This window comes from Epinephelus moara, chromosome 21, assembly GCF_006386435.1.
Source record: "Epinephelus moara isolate mb chromosome 21, YSFRI_EMoa_1.0, whole genome shotgun sequence".
In the NCBI taxonomy this organism is placed as follows: domain Eukaryota; kingdom Metazoa; phylum Chordata; class Actinopteri; order Perciformes; family Serranidae; genus Epinephelus; species Epinephelus moara.
In genome coordinates, this window is record NC_065526.1 from 10,993,724 (window position 1) to 11,017,869 (window position 24,146).

The 24,146-nt window shown below is 40.6% G+C and overlaps 2 protein-coding genes across 4 annotated transcripts in view; one reads left to right on the plus strand and one right to left on the minus strand.

Moving 5' to 3' along the window:
- The first annotated feature begins 82 nt into the window (after window positions 1-82).
- Window positions 83-24,146, plus strand: part of pax3a (paired box 3a) — a 41,083-nt gene continuing 17,019 nt past the window's right edge. The window contains exons 1-6 of one of the 3 annotated variants that reach the window (XM_050032476.1): window positions 83-265; window positions 4,755-4,834; window positions 6,434-6,526; window positions 19,492-19,727; window positions 20,101-20,230; window positions 20,488-20,631. In XM_050032476.1, coding sequence (XP_049888433.1) covers window positions 19,590-19,727; window positions 20,101-20,230; window positions 20,488-20,631 — 412 coding nt within the window. In that variant the 5' untranslated portion in view covers window positions 83-265; window positions 4,755-4,834; window positions 6,434-6,526; window positions 19,492-19,589. Of the gene's footprint in view, window positions 266-4,754; window positions 4,835-6,433; window positions 6,527-18,392; window positions 18,936-19,491; window positions 19,728-20,100; window positions 20,231-20,487; window positions 20,632-24,146 lie in introns of those variants that run through there. The other 2 variants (XM_050032475.1, XM_050032473.1) reach the window with 2 other exon arrangements.
- Window positions 8,539-10,079, minus strand: LOC126382550 (E3 ubiquitin-protein ligase RNF186-like). Its single transcript, XM_050032477.1, has one exon. The coding sequence runs from the start codon at window positions 9,298-9,300 to the stop codon at window positions 8,656-8,658; it is 645 nt and encodes a 214-aa protein (XP_049888434.1). The 5' UTR covers window positions 9,301-10,079; the 3' UTR covers window positions 8,539-8,655.

Consider the following 24,146-nt stretch of genomic DNA (forward strand, 5'->3'; position numbering starts at 1 on the left):
TGGAGGTGGCGCGTGCTTGGAGCAGCGGGGACGTCAGTGGGGTTACTAGCGTTCACCCGCTGTCTGGGAAGACAGTTTCTGCCACGATGACCCGGGTTAGACCCGGTTCACTCGAGCGGGTAAACGGTTATTCGACCTGCCTTCGTTACCAGGTTCGTTAATAATGCAATGTTATCGAGTATGAGCTTAATTTTGTCACGGAAGACCGAGACACAGCGCTCGAGTGTGCGCACGAGACAAGAGGAGACTGAAACTGAGCCTAATTGTATGTGGTAACGTTAACTATGTCACTAAATATGTGAAACAGTAATGTGTGTTTTATATGTGTGTGTGTGTGTGAGGCTGCAGACGCCACTCTCTCTCTGTGAACAGTCCCCACCGGATCCTCCCACCCGCTTCTCCTGTATGAAACATAGTATAAGTGTTACTAGAGCAAAACCAAAACCACCGAAACACCACGCTCCTCCATTTGTGGACGAGACTACATGACTAGGGTCCAACGTTGTAGCAGGAGTAGCCTATAGCAGATGCAAATGCAGTGGTCCCTGAAAGTAGCTATGCATAGGCCTAAATATAGCTCTGAAGAAAGGGGGCAGTTGGTTTGGCTTCTTGACCTGGGGCAGTATTCACAAAGCTTCATAGTGAGTTGCCCCTTGAAGTTAAGACTAGGTCCTTGTAAAGATAAGAAATTCACAGAGCATCTTAGTCCTTAAAATAGTTCCTAAGGTGACAAACTGTTAGGAGCAGGGAGGATGACTTTTAAGAGGCTTAATCAGAGGAGAAAATGGTGGAAACACAAAGAGGCCGGAGGAATATTCTCCAGACTCTTATGACAGTGAGTAATTGAAACGCTACAGATTAGGTCATGCGGGGGTGATATGTGTGGTTTATGTCATGAGGGATACACACATTGTCGACCTAATGATCACAACACTAAGATATCTGGAAAACTGGAAAAATGCAGCAGTGATGACTTGAGTCTGTCTCAACCCTCTGACATTGACAACACTTTCACAGTCAGCAGTTCATCTCATTTCCACTGGGTGTCCACACCTTGCAGGTTCACATAAGGGCATGTTTGTGACAACCAATCACATCTGTTAAAAGAAAGCAAAACACCTAGCAACAGGGTCAACCACACCTCCTCACTGAGGTAAAAGTTCCTGTCTCTTCCTTGCTCAGTGTTGTTCTGAGCAATTTCCTAAATCACTCCTAAGCTAGGACTCCTTACTAAGCATTTTTTAGGCTAAATTAGGAGCTGTCTGAGAGTGTTTTCAGAATCTTTGTGAATATGGCCCCTGATTTCCTCGACCAGACTGTTCCAGAACCGCTCTGTCCCCTTTAGTTTTCAGCTGCCCGAGGACCTCAAAGGACGTCCTGGCCTGTACGGCGCTAAGAGGTCGGAGATATAGCTGGGAGAGAGGCCATGAAGAGCCTTAAAAGTAATCAGTAAAATCTTAAAATCTGTTCTAAACCAAACTGGGAGCCAGTGTGAAGAGGCTGAAACTGGAGTGATGTGATCACGTCTCTTTGTTCTGGCTGAAATCACTGAACTCAACAGGCCTATATTTGGGACAGACCTTTAATTACTTTCACACAAAACTGTTGCTCAGCAAAGATCAGGAAATTCAATTAAATTGTTCATTTAAACCAGTATGAATATCACTTGTTTATAATTAAGCTTCAGATAATATATCAATTATTAATCATTAATTTCACCTTGCTCCGAGAGATTGCGCACCAGAGAGAGATTAAGTTACGGCCAACATAACACCACCGTATCCTGTTACAACAAAACTCACAACTTGAATTAATTTTTATGAAAAAACCCTTTTAATTATTTTGATCTCAGGACTCTTATGGAATAAAGGAATATTAATAACACATAATTAACACATCATTTAAGATAGCAAACAACCGCTTTCATACATCTGAAGAATTTCAATTTAAAAAAAACAACTGTCGGGTAACCAGACCAGGCGTCTGATTGAGACAGGCGTTTATTCGTCATAATGTGTAGCCACACCAGGCTTGTAAAAGAGACTAGGTGTTTAAGTGAAGTTTAGAGATAGAGTTACAGAGCAAATTTCAACCTGCACATTTATTTTGTATTAATTAATGTAATTCTTTTTGTAGAAATAGTTACACAGGGCTTTATGAGAAAAGAAAAGATTTCAAAGGATGTCATAAAAAATGTGTCAAATAAAAGTTTTCAGTGGAGAAAATCCAGCAGTATGTTGTCATGAACTGGAAGTGCTAATGTACATTTTCCTCATCTTTACTCAGTAGATAGCTCACTGTAACTCGCGCTGGAGCTTTGTGCAGTAGCTGTTGTGCACCAGTAACAGCTGTAGTGAAGCGTATAAACAAAGAGATGCTTTATAATGTTTACAACAATTAAGAACTGTGGTTGATAGTATCGCTCATCTTTGAGAAGAGTTACTGATTCAGGGGATGAAAGAGGCGCCTGCTGTCAGTTGTTTCTGGAAAATTTTCCGGTGAAGTTTGGAGTTACAGTGCGGTGAAAGTTTCCCTTCCTCCCAGCTGTCTGTCTCACCACTATTTTTGGCCTTGCCTCGTAGCTCTTTGTACTTCTCCCTCAGCTTGTCCCCTCTGGCCTTGTTTCTTTTCTAGTCCTCTCATTTGTACATGTCAGTGTAGGGTGATGAGGGAGGAAAGAGCAATCCAGATGAGGAAGATGGGTGTGGAGGAGATAGATGGAGGCAGAGGAGCTGCCAGTGAGGACTACCTCAAACCATCTCAGCCAATACAGATAAAGCCATGAAGATTTAATTTAGTCACTCTAAACAGAAACAGTCAAATACACAGATTGGTAGAAAAACAGTTTCTTTTTTCCTAAACTGCAGTCATCTGACCGCAACCATCCCCGAAAGAGCCGAGCAGTCATATGGTTACTGTTGAAAATCAATCAGCTGGTCTCGTGACAGTAACCAGTGGTTATTTTCTGGTTCACTTACCAGTGCAAGAAGAAGCAGCTACCAAAAGTAGAAAGTAAAATCTCTCCCGTTATTACTTACAGTACCCAGTACATTTGATCAGGACACTGAACCCCAAAATATCTCTTAGGTCACTGCACTGCACAATGTATAGGGGTGTATGTGTGGACCTGCAGCTTTATTCCTTTTGTGCCCACAACTCTGTTGGAGACACCCCAGGTGATATAGGGTAAAACTTTTAATTAATAGATATCACCATTAAACTTTCTCAGACAATTGTGTTTTGTATTACAAGTTTTCTTAAGTTGTATGATAAAAAATGCAAAAGAGGCATTACTTTATTAAATATGCACTTATATGTATACATATTAAGAACGAATATCTGAAAAATTGGGGGAAAAACAGGTTCAGAATTCTTGTTTCATTTTGTTGACATATTTAGTGTCAAAGGTTTTTACAGTGGGAATTTTGGAAATGGTCTTTTTTTTTTTTCTTTATAAATCAGAAAATACTGTCAGTAGACATAAAAACAAAATTTCACCATGTTTTTAGGGATAAAACGTTCTATAAATCAGGCTATGAATGATGTATGAACAAACCCCTTTGTAAAAATCTTCAGAATATAAATGAAAATATTACTGGAAAGTTTGGTGTTTGAAAGTTCTGCCAAAGTGGACATTTTTGGTTCAGAGTATGAGAAAAAAAAATTATTAAAAAAAATAGCCTTGTATTGTAAAATTCCATACATTTTTAGGCAAAAAAAAAATACGACACTGAAGCTGAAAAGGGTTAATTTTTTTTTTTTAAAGTTTTACATTTTTATTGTAATTTTTTAATTTGGAAAAAAAAAATTACTTACATCGACAGTTATTTTTTTGTATTATACGTTTGTTTTTCTTTTTTTAGAAATTGTATGTTTAATATGCAAACTAGACATTTGACATTTTTATTGTAATTTTTTAATTTAAAAAAAAAAGAAAAAAATTATTATGTACATTGACAGTTATTTTTTTGTATTATACATTTGTTTTGCTTTGCTTTTTTTTTTTTTTTTTTTTTTAGAAATTGTATGTTTAAATATGCAAACTAGACATTATTTTTTTTAAAATATGCACTAAATTGACCTAAATTAAACACTTGAATGCAATGGTTCCCAACTGGTCGGCCACGGTCCAAAAGTGGGTCACGTGTCCATTCTGAATGGACCACAGGTGACTCACAAACATGTCAGATTTGTAAAAAAAACAAACAAAAAAAAAACACATTTTATTTTTAGGTACAGTGAATTTCTGGCACAAATCCTTTACTCTGAAGTGCTGTTTCATGCTGTAGAGTGAATCACTAATGGACAGCTGCTTGACAGAGACAGCAAACTAGCTCGACAACATGGCCAAACACAAGTATGATGCTGAATTAAACTGTGTGGACCTTTAACTAATGATTAAGGATAAATCTGTCCCCTGTGGCTGGATCAGTTGGGAACCACTGCTTTAATGTGTATTTTCTTTCCACTAGTCTGAAGGAAGACCTGTTGTGGAAGCAAAACAGTCAAAATCTCAAAACTGACCAGTGCATGAAGAAACTGTTTTTACCTGTATCATCAAACTTGTTCATTTACCTGAACAAACAAAAGTTTTATATGTAATTCAGAATTTTAAAATTGAATCAGCAGGCATATGGTTTCTTTTTCGTCTCTGCATTCTCACTTTTATGCACCAGAGGGAGTCTTTCTTTCACTTTAGCTTTGTGCTTCACTCTTCTCTCTCTCTCATAATGCCCTTTGTTTCAACCTGACAGAGAGAAGATCCAAAAGTTCCAGACAGAGGAAAGTCTTCACTGACATCTGAAGAGCGACATATTGAAAGTCAAATGGCAAGGTAAGCCATGTTTGACACTTTGACCCCGGACACTGATCCCCTCTCACTGCTCTCTGGAGTGTTTGCATGCTTGTTAGGCCATATGTCTGTGCACACACATATTGTGACAAATCCATGCACGCAAACACACGAGTTCATGCCTTTTCCGTCTCATAAACACATGGCATTCACACAAGCATGTGATCACATGACGGGTCCAAATGTGTACAGACAGAGTGGTGATAATCGCTCTCCTCGGGCTATGTCTTTGAGGTCATCTTGATTCTTGATAGGACATAAACCATAAGAGGGCAGATGTTGTAAGCGAAGGGGACACTTTCATCTTCTCTGTGAAATTCGTGTGTCCAATCTGATAATGACACGAGGACGGACTTTGCGCACACTTAAAGGGCAAGACACAGGAAGAGGGGAAAGTGGAACTGTCTGTCTCTGGATGACCCTGTCTTTCTTGACAGCGTGCACGGTGGCTAATGGCTGTTCATTTTGGATCCACCTATGAAAACCACTCACTAGTGTCATGTGACTAGTTTGAGTATTAACTTAATGATATGTGTAAGTCCTCGCTGCTCTCAAAGAGACTTCCACACTTTAAAAAGATTCAAAATGGAAGACTTAAATGAAACATTTATGCTTTTGCAAGAGGTGTATCTCTGTTAAATTCCAATCTTTTAACGTAAAACAACTAAACTAATAACTTTTGAGCCCCTGGCTGATTATGAAGCCCCTTGACGTCCAGTTGGACTCATTGGGAAAAGAGGGGGAAGGGGTTTTGTAGGGATTAGGGAACAAAAGGATCCTTCTCTGTCATCAAAGAGGATCTGCTCCCAACTCATCCCCTGCTCTGTGGCGACAGCTTTTTATTTTTTTGGGAGAGGGAGTGACGGCTGGAGGGAGGGCGGGCTGTAGCGGGAGAGTTTGATGGTAGTAGGGGCTGCAGATTTCAAAGTAATCTTTAACTTTAAGCCCTGCAGTCCCTGTGAAACGAAGCCCTCTGCCCCAGACGTAGTGTTGCCTATGGCTCCCCGGTGGAAGCCTGCCACCCCTCCTTTCTTTCCCAAGCTTTTGTCATGGTGGCATTTAAGTGGCATTACTCACCGACTGGATGACCAAGTGAAGCAATCCCTTTGAGAGAGCTGAAAGAGATGGATTTTAACTCCTGGGACCAGTGTCGCCTCTTAAAACAACACTAAGTGGAGATAAACACCCGCTGTGTTATTGTGATGCGGCTAAAATAAATGGAGACATCTTCTTGAATCATAACTGATCCAATAACCCAAACTGGCTCCCAGTATAATGTTCTTAAACATAGGAAATGATGGGTGAGAATGTGTTGGGCCCTGATTTATAGAAAACGAATCCACACAAATTAAATTAGCTGTTGTTTTATTGCACACTTCCCTGTGAGGCATTCGAGAGTTATCTGGGCGTGGAACAAGTCGTGGAGTTTATATGTTCCCACAGTATATATGAAAGCAAACTTAAACCCATGATATGATTTAAGACCCCTAGGAGGTCATCTGCACTTTCATTGTTTCACTGCTTTACAACACTACTTATTTTGACCCCCTACCCCAAAGTTATTTCTCTCATCTTGTGAAGGCTCATGTCCCCTCAGGGTCATTGGCCTGGAGATCCCCTGCTGACCTGGTCCTCCACGGGGAGTCAGTGTAATCACACAGAGGCGGTTATGGGGTAAGTGGGTTCATTGGCACAATAGGTTGTGTTTTTAGTGATGGTGCTGGCACAGGAAGATCATAATAAATCAGTCACATACAGTACACATATACGCCTGCCTGCACTGTAGCTCCAAGGCACCTTCTGAAATCTGTCATTTCAGTGCAGGAAACAAGTGTGGCAGGAGAGAAAGGGGAGGATGCGCTGTAATGAGCAGTTTTCCTATCATTCAAGCCAGTATCTGCTAATGTGTCCATTAGCAAAACAAATCAAAGTGCTGTTTAAATGATTTGAAGCCTTCAGTGTCAGCATTTGTCATGACATGCCTGTACACACCATCACAGTTGCATTTGACTCAAACAAGAAGTGCATTCCCTTTTAAAGAGGGTAAACATAAAGAATATAAAGTTGTGTACAAAAGGTGCATTCTGTAAGAAAAAGCAAACAATATGCTGCGTACCACTGACCTGAAAGGTCAGGGGTCAGAGCTGGGAATGGCATCACACCCAAGTTGATCGTGTTTTAGTACAAGGCGGAAAGCCAAAGTGGCTGAAGCCCCAGACTATCTCAACTAAGGATTGGATAGACATAGTGCATCAAATATACACAATGGAGAAACTAACATATTCCCTCAGAATACAACAAGATAAACAAATAAGACAAACCCCAAAGACCAGACTGTGTGTGAGACTTCTGTGGATATTTGAGTACTGCCATTCTTCCCATTTGTTCAGTAATGTACATATTTTTATTTTTTTTTGGTTCCAGCATTTAATGCCTGTGAAATGAGCCCGGTTTCCCTCTGAAGTCGTCACATCTGGCGCTGACTTGCAGCATCAGAAACCAATAAGAAAAGGCACCCATTATAGTTTAACAGCGCCTGGAGGCGTCACTGGGAAACGCAGCGGGACAAGGATGAAAGTTAAGGGGTGGTAGATGGATCCAACAAACCCCAACTTTCACCCGAGAGAGCAGTGTTTGCATCCTGTAAGATTCTAAACCCAAACCCTGTTGTTTTTTTTCCTAAACCTAATTACATGTTTTTGTTGTTGGAGGAAAAAAACATCAATTTTCAGTGATGTACCTACGTAGTGCATTTATTTTGAAAGAGACTGTATGTACATGTAAAATCCCTGTGAAAACGGAAGTGTATCTTGAAGGAAGAGAACCTGACAAGGTGTCCTAGAACGTCAAAAACCAACACACCCAGGGTACCTTGGACCAGCGGCGTATGTGGATGTAGAAAGTCCATGACCAAAACGTCAATATGTGTTGAGGTCGGAGTGAGAATATGTTGGTTTTTGTTGCCTAAACCTATCCACATTTTTGTTGTTGAAGGAAAAAAAAAGGTCAATTCGTGAGGTTGTACCAACATACAACTTACATTTATTCTGAAAGCGACTGTATGTAAACGTTAAATTTCCTGTGAAAACGGAAGTGTATTTTGAAAGAAGACAATGCATGTAACAGGTAGAAGTTGACACGGTGTCCCAGAAAGTCAACAACCAACGCACCCAGGGTACCTTTCACGTTGTATGTGGACGTGAAAAGTCTCAAAATACACTTCCATTTTCACAGGACATAACGTTTACATACAGTCTCTTTCAAAATAAAAGCACTACGTCCATACAACACCGCAACTTGACAGGTTTTTTTTTTTTACATTCAACAACAAAAACGCGTGGTTAGGTTTAGGAAAAAAGAACAGGGTTTGGCTTTAGAATCTTACGGGACATGAACACCGCTCTCTCGTGTGAGAGTCTATATACTATAATGGCAACAGGCAACAGGCCACGCATTATGCTAACGTTAAAGGGCGCCTTTTCTTGTTGGTTTCTGATGCCACAAGTCACTGCCCAAGTGCTGGCTTTTGACGACTTTGGACCTGAGACCGGGCTCGACGAGAATGATCTCGATAAATTCTTATTTGGAAATTTTCACATTTCCACTGTCATTCCATTTAATCAGTTGGACAGTAAAACAACAGTGATGTGAAATACTCCTTCAGGTAAATGGAGATGGCTGTCCAGTGGAATGTGACGTCATTTATAGTAACAAACACTGACATTTATAAGGATGTCCAAGCACATTAAAATAAACAGATTTCCCTTTTATGATCCTGACCAGGCTGAATTTGTGCCACAGCGTCACATTATATTAGAGGTGAAGGAACTCAAGTTGCTCGCCTCAGTTTCAGGTCGGTACTTCAACATGCACATTAACCAGGTGAGAATGAGCGAGAACAGGGCGAGGACACTGGCGACAAACAGACAGATTGGACCGACGGGCCACGGAGCGTGATTGAAGTTATGCACAAAGATGAGGCCCAGGAACAAAAGCACCACCATGGACAGGAAGGAGAAGATGGCGCACACGCAGCCGCTCGCGAACGCAACTAGTTTGCAAGTCTCACAGTTGCTCTCCTGGGACGGGGATGGAGACACGCCCGGGACATCTGTGTGTGACAGGTCCGCAGGCTCCTGCTTTTTCAGCGGGAGCGACTCAGTCAACGCGCGGTTGTCCGGGAGGTTGTGAACACGGTACTCCGGCACCGGAGTCCGGTGGCGACACACGGGGCAGCCGATCCTCCATCCTCGACCCTCCAGGGAGTGCAGAGCCTCTAGACACTCCTGGCAGAAGGTGTGGGAGCAGCCCAGCACTTTGGGAGTGTGGCGGTCCAGGTCGAAGCAGTTGTAGCATATCTTGCACTCGTATTCCTCACCGGGGAGCGAGTCGGTCACGTCAGGTGGAGCTGAGCCACAGTCGCCTCCTGTGCTGCCCGCCTCCGCCATGTTCCGTCTTTGTGGGCTGCAGAAACAGCTTTATTCAACCACAATGTCCATTTGCATGAAGGACCAGGAGCATACTGTGGAGTGTTTCCGGATGGGAAAATGCCCGGATGGTAATAAAACGTTGTAAAGTGATAATAAAAAAAAAAAAAATCCGGTGTGAGTCAGCTGTCGTGCCTTCATCCGGTTGTGTGATCACAGACTTGTTGCGTAACGGGCACGGGGCACAACATGGCACTCTATAGGCTCGATCCAGATCATATTACCAGTGCTAAACCCAGTTCAGTGCAGAAACCTCCAGCAGATAGACTTGTTCAAATTGACTTCCCAATCTGTGTCACAACTGTGGGCCATATAAAGTGGATTTAATAGACACTACAGAACACTGTGGGTTTGTTGTGTCCCTTTGCTTTTCAGCACCACGGACCGTGGACAGCGCCGAGCAGTGCGATCAGCAGTGACACCCTCAGCTGCAGCTCAGAGGAGAAGCAAGGGGACATACATGTAATAGTCCAGTCAATCTGACCCAAAAATGGTCCCAAAATAGGAGAAATTGCAATAGTAATGTTCCATAGTTGGTCCTAACACCCTCCTGCATCATATATTAAAAGTATACCTTCATGGATTTAGTGGACAATCTTTTTTCAAAGTCAAAAGCAAAGTTTTTAGTACACATATCCCACATATTTGGTGCCTTTTAGTAAGTTTTTGGCGTCAATCTTTTCAATAAAACACCTTTTAAGAGGATATTCTAAGGTATTATACCTGTATTTGAAGTACAACTACCCAACAACCATTTTATTTGGCCAAATTTTTATATTTCATATCTATAAGTTGTAAGTTTTAGAGTTATGCAGGGGACTGTAGTGCAGGGGAGGTGAAGGTTTGGGTCGACGTGGAGATACAGAGTGTGTGTGAGCTGACTGGTTCTATTAGCATCTTTACTCTTATTATCATCGTCTTGTTTTTTTCATTCACTTAAAACAGTTTATTAAATTGTAGAAAAAATGCAAAAGCAATATGAAATGTTGCACTTCATGATAACGCACCAGAAAAAGACATCCTGTATGTCTTATAATGCCGTACAGTAAAACTGAACACAATTAAAACTAAAATCAAGATAATAAATGAGCATTAAAATCAATAAGATAGCAAGACAGCTCAGATAAAGTCAGGATGTGCTTTCCGATAGAAGTACGTTTTCAGGAGAGACTTAGATGAAGCCAGTGACTCATACAGCCTTATATCCTCAGGCGGGTCGTTCCAGAGTTCGGGGCCCTGGTGGCAAAAGCTGTGTCCCCTTTGGTCCTCAGTCTGGACTGTGGGACAAGCAAAGGACCTCTGCTTGAGGATCTCAAACTACGTAAAGGTTCATAAGGGACTAACAGGTCTGAAATGTAATCTGGAGCCAGGCCATGAAGAGTCTTAAAAGTAATTAAAGAGGCTGAAACTGGTGTGATGTGGTCATGCTCCCTGGTTTTGGTTGAAAGCTTTGCGGCTGAGTTCTGAACAGTCTGAAGTTGTTGCAAGTTTTTTTTTTTGATAGATGGGATAGGATACACATGCGGTGCAATCGTGGAAACTTTTATTTGTTTGTGGTTGAAAACATTATGGGAAATCGGTGGTGATCGTGTTTTATGGGTCCAGGTCAGAATTTACATGAATTGGTACCGCCCAAGATGGCAAATTCTAGTTTGGTATACCCTTCTCAAGAGGCAGCTTAGATATCAGCCTTCAATGGCACCAACAGCTAAACCAAAGTCCTGTTTCAAGTTTGGTCCCAGTTAAGGTCTGAGTGCTGATATGCTTCATGGTTTTCATGGACAAATAAATCTACATGTGCAGAAAATTGAATGTTAATATGCTTTATAACCTAATTTTACTGACTTTTCTGACTTTGTTTGGATTCATAAAAAGGTCATTTTTGGGTAAGGGTACAACCTAATTGCACATAAACATTCAGGGCAGGTCATATCTGATGGTAACATCCTGAAAAACTAATGTTTAGACATATATTATATGAAACTATAATGTTAAGAAGCACTTCTTTGTGTGATGCAGCGACATTTCAAGCCCTGAATTTACCTTGATTTACTAAGTACATAATGGTATACTTTTAAAATGTTATTTGAATGTCCCAAGAGATCACAAAACCTTGAATGATTACTATTGCAATTTTCCTGGGTCAAACCACAGATTGACTGAAATATAAGGGCTCAGATTGAAATAAATAAAGGGTCTACAGCAGGGATGTCAAACTCATGTTAGTTCATCGGCCCGTATCGGCCCATTTTTTACTGGCTGGGACCAGTAAAACAATCGCATAATAACCTACAGTGTAGGTTTAGTGTAAAGAAGTCCATTCTGAAAATCATCAACATAAACCACTGCATGCTGAACTGAATTATTGTGATTTTGTTAAGAGCGGCCAATGGCTTCTTCAGGTTCGCTCAACAGAATCACATGAGCACTGACAGGTGTGCTAAATATACACGGGTCACATGACTGATTATCACAGTTATTTCACTTGTCATTCTCAATATTTTTCTTTCATGTTCTTCCAAAGCAATTGCCAAAAGATCATTTTCAGTTCATCCAAAAAGCATTACATAGAACAAAAAACAAAGCAAGATTCACAAAGAATACAAGACTTACAAGAATAATATGCGACTTAACCTCATCCCATTACGTAGATGATTGAGACAAAGATTTTATGAAGAGAGATTGACTGCAGGTCCTACTTCTGTCCCTCTACTCTGTAAGACTCAAAGAGGGAGTGAGAAGGAAATGACAAGGGACCTATGGGCTTATCTCTCCCTATGGATCCAAATTACCTGTGGAGGGAGATATAAGTTAATATTTATTTCACAGAAAAGGACTCAAATCCTGTGTTTCATTAAGTCCATTTTGAACATGTTCATCCATGTACAAAACAAATGATAACCAGCCCGCGATATCGACTACTCACTTTCCTTACATTTGACTACAGCATATGTGTGTCAGGAAAGAAATCTTCATGGTAAATCAAAGGCGAGTGACCAAAGGCGTAGGTTTGGTTTCAACATTGTGGGGGACAGATGTGGATGCGGCGGTCTTTCATGCACCAATTCATGGTGGAAATGTCTTTATTTCAGGTGTCAGGTGACAGTTCAAAATCTGATATTATAATGGAAGTGTGTTGTTTTCAGATATTTATTCTCCTGTAGATCAGCTTTTTCGTTTAATTTTATCTCTGCTGAGTCAACACACACGTGGACATGTTTTACCTGTTCAAACTCCTTTTGTTGGGGGAAGTAACTTTAAAATGTGCATGTGGCAGCTGTTCACGTCAATGATGCACGACTTAATTTATAAATTAATTTATAACCCCCTGGACTTTAATAGCAGCATGGTGGTGCAGTGGTTAGCATTGTCACTTCACAGCAAGAGGGTTCCTGGTTCGAACCTGGGGTTGAGGGTTTGAACCCAGGGTGGGGGAGCCCTTCTGTGCAGAGTTTGCATGTTCTCCCTGTGTCAGCGTGGGTTTTCTCTGGGTACTCCGGTTTCCTCCCACAGTCCAAAGACATGCAGGTTAATTCGTAACTCTAAATTGGCCGTAAGTGTGTGTTAGCCCTGCAATAGTCTGACGACCTGTCCGGCTAGGATAGGCTCCATTGCATTGTATGTTTTCTTATTGTGCAAACCATTCTCATGTGTTAGTTACCATTTCCTGGTGCAGGCTATTTTTCAGAACATTTTTAACAAATTCTGCTTTTAAAAAGTGACGGGGACAGAATTGGACATTTCAAAAAGCGGTGGCAACATGTCCTCGGCACCTCAGTGTAAATGGCACATATGACTCCCATGGAGGCTAAATTTAAAATCAGAATCAGAATCATTCAACCTTTATTTAACCAGAAAAACCTCTACAGAATAAGATCAGTCTGTATGTTTGATCTGCTAACTTCCAAAGATGGATCATTTGCTGCAGGGCAGGCATTTATTTGGAAAGAGCAATGAGGCCTTATCTTCCACTTTAAACATTCCTTTACTTCCTATAGTTCAGCAACCACTCTTAGTATTATTTTTGTTTAAAAAAAAATCTTGACTGAGTTTTTCAAGATTTAGGCTGCCCCATATGAACAGCTTTTGCCTCTGTTTGACCTTCTGACATTGTTGGAAGCAACTATTTAGATTTTCATGACATGAAGTCATCTGTCTTTAGAGGACTCCACTGTGGAAGTCAAATCCCTTTAAAAAGCAGTCGGTGGGTTTCATGGTGTCAGAGGCCTCATGCTGTATGACATGTAGGATGTGTCCCCATCAGCTGAGCTAACACGTGCCCTCTAGTGGCTGAATGTATGTGTGCATGTTTGTACAGTGACGGTAGGTTTGGGAAGTAGCAGATTGAGTCTAACTGGATTACAGTCACATACAATTACATGCAATTAATCACGTTTTGACAGTGTAGTAACTGTAATGAGTTACAGCTATTGAAAACAGTAATCACATTTAAGATGCGTTTGGTACATTTGGCCTCCTTTAAAAAGTAAGCTGGGAAAGAGAGGTGGGGATACAGAGGATGCTGTCCTCATATGTTATTATCATATGTTAATGAGGGAATTAATGCTGTAGGTTGTTTTGCTCTACATATCTATAAGTAAAATAATTCACAGGTAATCAAATTAATGTTAATTTAGATCTTTTAAGGAAGGTCCAATTTTTTTCTATAATAGAGCAGGACTGCAACTAATGATTTTTTTATTTGTCAATTAATCTGTCAGTTATTTGCACGATAAATCAGTGAGTCGTTTGGTGTATAAAATGTCAGGAAATGGTTAAAAAATGACGATTAGTGTTTCCCAAAGCCCAAGATGACGTCCTTGAATGTCTTGTTTCGTCCACAACCCAAAAATATTCAGTTTATTGTCAGAGAGAAGTAAAAAAAAAAAACACAAATTATTCATATTTAAAAAGCTAGAAACAACATTTTTCAACCTTTCTGTCTTTACAAATTACTCAAATTAATTGACTATTAAATAAGTTGCCAATTATTTTAGTAGATGACTACGAATCTATATTTTTTTTTGATTCTGATTTTTATATCGTTGTGTCAAGATATTTGACTTTTTTTTCCTATTATATATTTAAAAAGCAAAACCTAAGGACATAAAATGTGTGAAAATATTGACTTTACTTAATTTCAGACGCTTTCAGCAAAGGACAGGATTGTGTCATACATAGTTTGTGATTTTGCATAATACACAGCCATTTCTACATCACATATCTATCATACACAGTTACACACTTCCTCTTTACATAATATTGTACTGAATATGTCTCACATCTGAAATATGTTTTTGCTTTTATCAGACTGTATCCAGTTTCTCTGCTGAAGTATGAAATCCACTTCAAGGTGTTGTCACAACACCAGATACAATGTCAGTGTTCCCTCACACACACACACACTCCCTTACACACACACACATGCTGAAGCAAAGGCCTAGTGTATTGTAGGACAGATAAGAATCTTTACAGGCGGCAATGCTGTATGTTCATTATGGGACCATTAACTACTAGCTGACTATATTCACTCCTTATTTGCCGCACTATTAACCCCGCTGTATGAGGCTGTATGGTTAACAAATGCTCTACCTCTCTTTTTCTTTCCTCCCTCTCACCTGGGTGCACCTTAAGGCTCTTTGTTATGATAACCGCTCTCGGTTTGAGCTCCCCACTGAAGTGTCGTGGGTCATATGTATTTGATAAGATCAAACACAGCAGAAAAACAGTGCCTCTTTTGGAGGTACCTTGTAACAGTAACATCCCAAGGCTACTAATCACAGAGTGGATTTCCTTATTCCGAAGATGCTTATCTAAATGTCGGCCGGCCTGCCCACTCCTCTAATCTGTTTCTCCTATTTCACACAGTGTCCGCTCTGTTGTCTTTGTGATGCAGAGTTCTTTTGAGTTGTCTCTGAGCTGCTGCGGGCTAATGAAGACAAAATATAACTGGTGATATATCACAAAGAGCAATTAAAATCAGATGCAGTCCAATTATCCTTGAAAGGCCTCATATAGACACACTCCCTGCTCACATCTATCCTGTGAACATGAAACATGCATTAAGATTTAATACGTAAAGAAATAATCTCGTATGGCATTTACACCAAACATCATAAACGGAAAACTTGTTTAATGGTGGCTTCATTCCAACAAATACAGTGTTGTACTGCAGCTTTATTTAAGAACTGTCTGTGCAGCATGTGGCGAAGAAATAGTATAGTGCGCTATTTCCAAATCTGTGTTTAGAATATTGCAAGAAAGAAAGAATTGGCAGAGGTTATCATGCTCTGTGTCAAAGCCTTGAGTATAATTAGAGCACTGTGGGCGACTGCAGTGTAGAAACAGATATCCAAAAGTCCCTCACAGCAGTGGCATGATTCTCTCAAGACTCATAAAGGTGACGCACACCGTTTTACAGCAGTTATTTTAACACACTAAAAACCTCTATAAAACCCCAATTAATAATGCAAATGAGGGTTGTCTACTGTGTCATTCTGCTCGCTACAGTAAGCTACTTCTCTGAGGAATGCATGACTGACTATTTTAATTTTAAGAATGAGTTTAAGCCTCTTAGTTCAGCTGTTTACACATGTGGAGATAATCACTGTGATGATCTGATTGCCCACAAACATCTGTCTATATGTTATGTGATGGTGTTTATCATGAATACTGAGCAGTGTTGTAAGTCTGGAGATTTTTCCAGTGGTGACGCCGACCTTATCGCTACAGGGCCACAGCCAAGATCAGAGCTGCCTAAGGGTTATAAGGCTATTAGACTAGTTTTATCTTTAGTGGACGCAGAGCTAATTATTCTGCTTTTTCCCCCAGTGTGTACGGTTTCAGAAATACAGCCTCGAAAGCCCCTGGCTTACTCCGCGCGTACGCCTGGTAAATTCAACACACCATTTCTTTTCGGGGCCATTTTGTGCTTTATTTTTGATGCATTTTGTGCAGCACCACAGCACCACCGCATTTCTGACTCAGCTTACCCCACTAACTGATTTGACACGGTAGATCCAATATCCTTTTCATGATAGTCAAACTTTAGTATGATAACTTTCTCTCCCCCCCTTCACCTCCCCATTCCTTCTTTTATGGACATATAATGTTTCCACATGTTCTGTGTCCACTGCGCCTCTCACATGAAGTCTTACAGGAGGAATAAAACTATATTGGGCCACATGCTGGGACACTGGAACAGAAAGACTCTCCAGCTGTAACAGTGGAATTAGAAGAAAACATAGATACACAAATGTCATTTGCAAACAGAAATCTGTCACAACAGCTGGCGTCTTCATTCTCTACATGAGCTTGTGACAATAATCTTTTATTAATCATTGTTTTTTTAGACAACAAAGCAGCAAGTATTGACAAATCTGCTGGTGATCAATGAATTCCCTCCCAGAGTGTCAGCCCTGGTGATGCATCAGTGTGCCTCAGAGAGATCATGACTATCCAGTCACTCATGGCATGCAGGTTGAGGAGGCCTCTGAACACACTCAGACAGTATATGGTCTTATTCCTGAGGGGGGGTGGGGGGGTGTATCGGTCTATTAAACACGCCTAATTATCGTAATTATCACAACTCTACAAGCTTCAGGAAAGTCAAATGATCCCTCATGTGGTTCCGTGTGTCCATAATCGACCATTTGCACGGATGTGTTACACTGCCGTGTGGCCGAGCCACGGGGCCGCGCTGCACCTATATTGTTCAAGTCATGAGCTGCTGCGTGGGGTGTGGTGGAACTCATGATAAAAATAGATCCTGCTCTCCACGCTGAGGATCCACCGCATCCACGCCATTTTTTCCTCTCATGACCTCCATTGTGTGTGTGTGTGTGTGTGTGTGTGTGTGTGTGTGTGTGTGTGTGTGTGTGTGAGCGAAAATCTGCTTTCTACACTTTTGATGAATAACATAAATTTAAAAAATAGACACTTCCTCTTTCAAACTTTTTACCACCCAAATTTACCTGACGTAATGATCATAATATAATGCCATGATTATAATAATAGTATTAATAACAGGCCTGATAATAATGATAATAGCAAACATATCATACAAGACTTAATATTTAATTCTATGAGACGTTTAATATGGGCCTTTTAAATAAATGTCATTGCTATCTTTATAATATTCTTTATAATACACTCACCTGTTGCAGTCTCGTTTCATCACGGGTATGTGAGGTATTTCTTGCATCCGTTGACAGTCCGGGGAATATTCGTGTAATTAAAACTGAAATCGATGGGGAACATTCTTCCAAACGCACCTTGAATGCATCACATTAAGGCAGCTCTACAATTAAATATCGCTGTATAAAATCCCGACAGCTGATCATTTTTTTAGTCTGCTAAATTCCATAGATTTCAATTGTTTCTTTTGATTTGTAATTTACAAAGAGTTGATAATAATAATAATAAACATGTAGGCTTAGAAATGTTGACAACCAAAGCTCCTACTTTCAATAATAATAATAATGATCATAATAATAAAATAATAATAATAATAATGTCCGTAACAAGAATTATTATATTTTGTATTTTATTTTATTTTATTTTATTTATTTAACAGGGAAAGTGCAGCTATAATAAACTAATTGTCATCTGTAGTCCCTGGGCAGGAAACAGAATAATTTCTCTGCTAAAAGACACTATGATATAAAAAAACACACAATTACATAATTTATTTAAATTTATTCATCTATTTAAGGGACATTTTGTGTGTATATGTGTGCATGTGTGTGTGACTCTCGTCACTGTAAACATGCTTTATAAGAACGTTTATATTGCAGATAACTTATTTTATTCACTAGTTAAAGCTTTAAATGACATAAGTGTTTCTTTTTTTTTATGTTGTCCAACATAAGGTAGTAGTTTTATTTGTTTTATACTGTATATTATCAGCCTTACATAATTAAACTTAACTATAATACTCCCAGCAGTGTCCTGACGCCTCACACTTTCATCAGAGGCTGGGAAACATAATCACATGTATCCTCGTTATTTACATATTTTCATCACTAGTTGTGCCACTTGGTGAAAAGTTTGGTAGCTGAAACTTGTGACACCACAATCTGACCCCGTGAGGTCAACCCAGACAGAAGGGGAGCTCCTGCCGTCCAATCACAGAGCTCCCCCAGCCCCTCAACGTCCGGGTCTTCGCCCAATCAGGGGGCGCAGCGCGGAGTCAGAGGGGACAGCGACCACAGATAAAATGTTTGACTTGCATCCATCCCTCTCAAACCATCCTCTGAATGCTCGCAGGACTGTTAGCGACCTGCACTTTGATTTAACCCCTCAGCTCAGCCCTCAGCGGCCGCTGGATACCTGTCAACACTCCTGCAGAGGACTTCCAGAGTCTCTGTCGAGGCAACCTGTTACTGAAGGAGAAGCGCTGCGGCTGTAGAGAAGGCGAAATATTGCAGCAGACTAAAGTTTTGTGGGATTAAAAGCGACAAAACAAAGGCAGCTTCGTTTTAAAGAGTTCCCTGACAGAAAGTCAGGAGTCATGACAGCGCTTGCAGGAGGTTTACCGAGAATGATGAGACCGACTCCTCACCAGAACTACCCGCGGGGAGGATACTCTCTGGAGGGTAAGACACCACCAGTTGCTGCTCACAGTCTGGAGGAAATTCAACTTTTCCAGAGCTTCAGTAAAGCTGACAAAGTGGAGTTTTTAAAGGCTTTAAACACGCAAAAATATTACAATTAATTGTGTATTTAATCTTGTTGTAGTTTAAGTTTTAATTGTAGTTTTAAAAGAAAAAATAGACCGGGTTAAGTCTATTTCCAGGAGCAATACAATGTGCTTTTTTAATTTTAATTTTATATATTAAGGCTGTTTTTTACTGTGATATTTATGCCTTACTTTGTCACATTAATTAGGCAGGACATACCTGATCATTTTTGGAAATAAAATTATTTTTGCAGAAATTTTCTTTTTTGGACATTTTTTTTCCAGGACTGAATATTTAGCCTACAACATCAGTCTTTCATTTCCATATTTATTCAGACTTTAAAAGTGTAACTGCTCGTAGATGATATCCAACTTGTCAGTGAGTTTTTTCTCATCAATAAAAAATAACTTTTTTAATATATAAAACAAACACAAAGTCTACAAGATATTAAACTTCCTGCCCTGCTGTCCAGTCTCCACTCCGTTAGGACAGGGTCGGGTCAACCAGCTCGGTGGTGTCTTCATAAACGGCAGACCTCTCCCCAACCACATCCGCCACAAAATCGTGGAGATGGCCCATCACGGTGTCCGGCCGTGCGTCATCTCCCGACAGCTGCGCGTGTCCCACGGATGCGTCTCCAAAATCCTGTGCCGGTACCAGGAGACAGGCTCCATCAGGCCGGGGGCCATCGGAGGCAGCAAGCCAAAGGTGAGAGACATACGGCCTAAATTCAGAAAGACAATTTATATGAAATTTTAGAGAAGAGCGATTTTAATTTTTTATCTTGCAGGGAAATCTAATTTTAAACGGGTACAACTCACACTTTTGGATTTAAAACAGAGGCTAAATCATCTATAATTAAAACAATTAATCCAAAAAGTATTTGGAGACATAATGCAACTTGAACAAGTCCTGTTCAAGCTAAATAATCTTTTGAATTACTTTGTCACGACTTTATATTTTGCATCCACACTCTTAAATTCAGCAAATAATTAAATTTAATCTCGCCTGTAATGGAGGCCTCGGATCTAACCTTTAAATAAAGTGACTAAATCGTCTTCTCTTCTTCCTCCCATCGAAGCAAACCGCTTCTCCAGAGGTGGACAAGAAAATCGAGGAGTACAAGAGAGAAAACCCGGGCATGTTCAGCTGGGAAATCAGGGACAAGTTACTGAAAGATGGCGTCTGCGACAGGAACAACGTTCCCTCAGGTAGGAGACTGTTTCTGGAGCTGTAATATATTTTTTAAAAAAAATTAAAAAAAAATAAAAAAAAAAATCAGGAAGGATGTGAAAATAATTGTCTTATATTTCATAAAATAAAATAAAGAAAAACTCAGTGAACAAACGAAAGAAAGAAATTTAGAGAATTTGTAAACACAGTCAATGTCAAAACTTTGCAAAAAAATATTGATTAACTTCTAAATATAATAAATATATTTTTCTTTTTTTTCTCTCTTTTTTTTCAGTGAGCGCCATCAGTCGCATCATGCGCTCTAAATTCGGCGGAGTCGGGGATGATGATGAGGATGATGACGAGGTGGTGAAGAGGGAGATGGAGGAAAACGAACCACGGACGAAACACAGCATCGATGGCATCCTGGGAGACAGATGTGAGTGCTGCGTTATGGTTTTATAAAAAGGGAAATGTTTGCCGTGTGTTTTGCTGTCCAAAAAAATGTGGGGAAATTGAGGTGCGAGAAAATCCTGATGTGGTTGGATTTTGATTGTCACCAGCTTCGACACAAAACTACTACTAATAATAATAATAGGAAATAATTAAGTGTTATTTATTAAGATGTAATTAATCACAAAGGAATGATCACACCAACATTTTTTAGTTACCCCTCAGACAAAGTGAAACACATGACGGTTCCAGGTGTTTACGCACTGGCTTCTGAGATTTAACCAATGCGCAGAGATTTTTTTTATGAGTGGATAATCAAACATTTGTCTAACTTCCAAGCCTGAGAAACTGTTTTCTTTTTTTTCTTACGCACACACAATCGGACACTTGAGGATGAACTTCAGGGGACAAAGCACGGAGAGTCCATTGAGACTCACACCTCAGTTTGACGAGCACAAAAGCCAAACTCCAGTGAGCGGCTCAGTGGTGTACAAAAAGACGCCAGGGCCTTTCAAAACCCCGGGAAAGAAAGGGAGGAAAAAAGTGCGCTGACAAAAGGCCGGGAGAAGACATTATGAACCCGCAATGAGCGATGAATTATTCAGGGACACCAATAGGCCCGGTGCGACCTGGTTTATAGACTGCTCAAAAAAGTGCCAATTCTGGGGGCTTTTCCCCAAACTGTTTACAGTCAGTCATTCAGAAATAAAGATAGGGGGGATCAGCTCAGAGTTTAGGCAAACACCTGTTGATTTACGACCTGTTGGGGTGTGAGGAGTGTTGCTGCTGTAGGGAGGGTTGCTGTTGGAGACATAATGCAGACTATAGTTAATTATTGATGACTCCACCTCTGGAAACAGTGCTAGTGTTTTGGGGGATATCCGCATTTTTATTGCACAATTTTTAGATATCTTCAACATTAAGTTAACGCATCTGCCAGTTTTTTTTTCATCCCTGCAGTGTGTTAAATGTGGCCTCGCGTTATCAAATTGAACGGTGCCGTTACTTTTCGCGCACGGAGCTTTTGTCACAGTCTTTGCGCAGTGAGCGTGACGCCTCCGGCCAGTAAGCGCAGGGAAAACCCTTCTCTCCACTAGATTAAATCCAAACCTTTTATTTGTCTCCACTTTCATCTCTAGACAAAGTCCGCCCCTTTCCTTTCCGCCCAGGGCGCACACATTCATGCAATATCTGTGGGCACTTCCCTGTCCCTCTTCCAGGGCGCAGACGCATCCCCAATACTGATCGAGCAGTTGACTTCTCCAACTTTTAAAACTCGTTACTGCATAAAAAGTAAATAAACAATCAACAAATTAATCTGATTGCAGCTTTGTTCATCATCCTCTTTAAAATCATTTTATTTACAAGTGTGCTGCAAGTTTCCGAAAACACATGAGGAAAAAAAATGAATTTGCTTTTAGGCTGAATTCTGTGAAAGAAACAAATAACAGTTCAAATCAAATAGGTGACATCCTCCATGCAAACAGCTCTGAGGCACTTTCCCCCATTGATATACAGAACAGCACTATTTCATTCTTGTGTCTCTTTGTGGAAGTAGTTGTTGTTTTTCTCTTTTATAGCTCTTCATTAGAATGTGAAAAGGCTGGTTTTTGGGGACTGAGAGAGTGTCTTCTGGCCAAATATTGATTAAGTAGGTGTTTGCAGAGGCTATTGTTGCGGCAGAGAGAGGCCTGTTGCTCTCTGCCCCTTTCTCCTCTACCACCATTGTTGGCTTTCCTTAAGTGCTAAGATCAAAGCTGACTCATTTAGATTTATTTGTCTGGGAAAGGGACTGCTAAGGTTTGTGGGATAAAGTGTACCGGGGCCGGAGTGTTGTGGGAAAAAAGGATGTTTGCTGGGATGAATCTGAAGTTGTTTACATCTCCTTTAACTGTTGAGTTATGGAGGTAAAATAGACTCCAGTCAGTGTGGAGAGTTTAAAGAGCATGCATGGCTGAGCTGCGGCAAAAGGAGAGTCGTTTATCACATTTGTCCATAAAGCAGGAGTAAATCCAACTCATTTTAATTGCAAGATTGGATGATGCAACAGTGCCAAAAATTGTTTTTGTCACGAGTGGCATTAAATTAATTGACAGCATCCTCTCCTCTATTTATTATTGTTAGCACTTTAGCCTCATTTAACTAATTAAAGCAATCAAAGTCATGAAAGAGGAGTAGCCACTCTCGCAGGATCTGTTTATGGCGGTGGGGGTGAGAGGGAGAGAGACGGAGGAGAAAAAGAAAAGCTCAGAAATACAAACAGTCAAAGGGATAACTTTTCTTTAAAGGGAATCCTGCGGTGCCAAATTGAATGAGCCCAGTTCTTTCAAATCTGCCATGGTGAACGCAGTCAACATGTAATAATTGGTTTCATTGAGGTGCATTCCAACAATCTGCTGCCATTCTCCTGCCTCTATTGTCCGGAGGCAGGCAAATAGCCAGAGGGACAGGAGGAATCAAGTGCTGACAAAACATGAAAGATTTAGCTGCTTTTGTCAGAGGAGCTGAGTAGGACTTTGTTTGTGTAAATAAACTGGGTTACTGGCTCCCCGTGACTCTGGCATGGATTTTAGAGCGAGGGGGAAACTTAGAGAGTGAGGACAGCAGAGAGATCATATTTGTGTTTGAGAGTTTACCATACTTTAAAGCAGTTTGTGACACGTTTCCAAAGTGGGGGGGATGATGACACTCGGTAGCTAACTTCCACATGAGCCATCTAATCCAATTTTAAAGTTTCATAACTTATATCCTCGCGAGGCATCTAAGAATATAAACAGATAGGGCTCTCTCACACGCAGGGAGCAGAGGCAACCGAGCAGCGCGGCAACAACCCGCAACTGTAAACAGAGAGGTGGATGTTGAATTTTAGTGTCTTTGTTAGGGGGGTCCCGGCATTTCCATGGTGAATGAGTTAAAGATTGGAGGTTTGGAGGAGACAGAAGGCCTCAATGCAACCAGAGGAATGTCTGCTACAGCCACATTTCCATTTTCCTCTCAGGGCTGGATAATGGAGAATTTTATATGTGGGCCTCACTCTATGTTTTCCTGTGTTAATAGTGCGTATAACGCAAGTGTAGCCCGAGGGACAAACCAAAATTCACAGTATATTTCTTCCCTTGAGAGGTATAGATAGATAGATAGATAGATAGATAGATAGATAGATACTTTTACTTTCTGTGTTGGCATGACTTTCAAGGCTCCCTCTTTCTCCAAAAAAAACTAAAGAGAAAAAATCCACACTGGCTGATCTGCAACTGAATGCGGACTCTATGCTTCATTAAAGCCTCTTTCTCTGTTGGCACCCACATTGTGATCCTCCAATATTAATTCAAAGGACAATTAATGAATGCAGGCCAACTTTGAAGTAATGGGCCGGGGTCCTGCCCCGAGCCGGCCCCTCGGCGCTGATGTACTCTCCGCATTCTCCCCACTAACCCCAGAGACACTGTGAAGTGACTGAAAGAGAGGCAGCGAGCAATGGAAGGTCAAGGAGAGGAGCCC

Coding starts and splice junctions, on each gene's coding strand:
- LOC126382550 (XM_050032477.1), bottom strand. CDS start 9,300: ATGGCGGAGGCGGGCAGCACAGGAGGCGACTGTGGCTCAGCTCCACCT.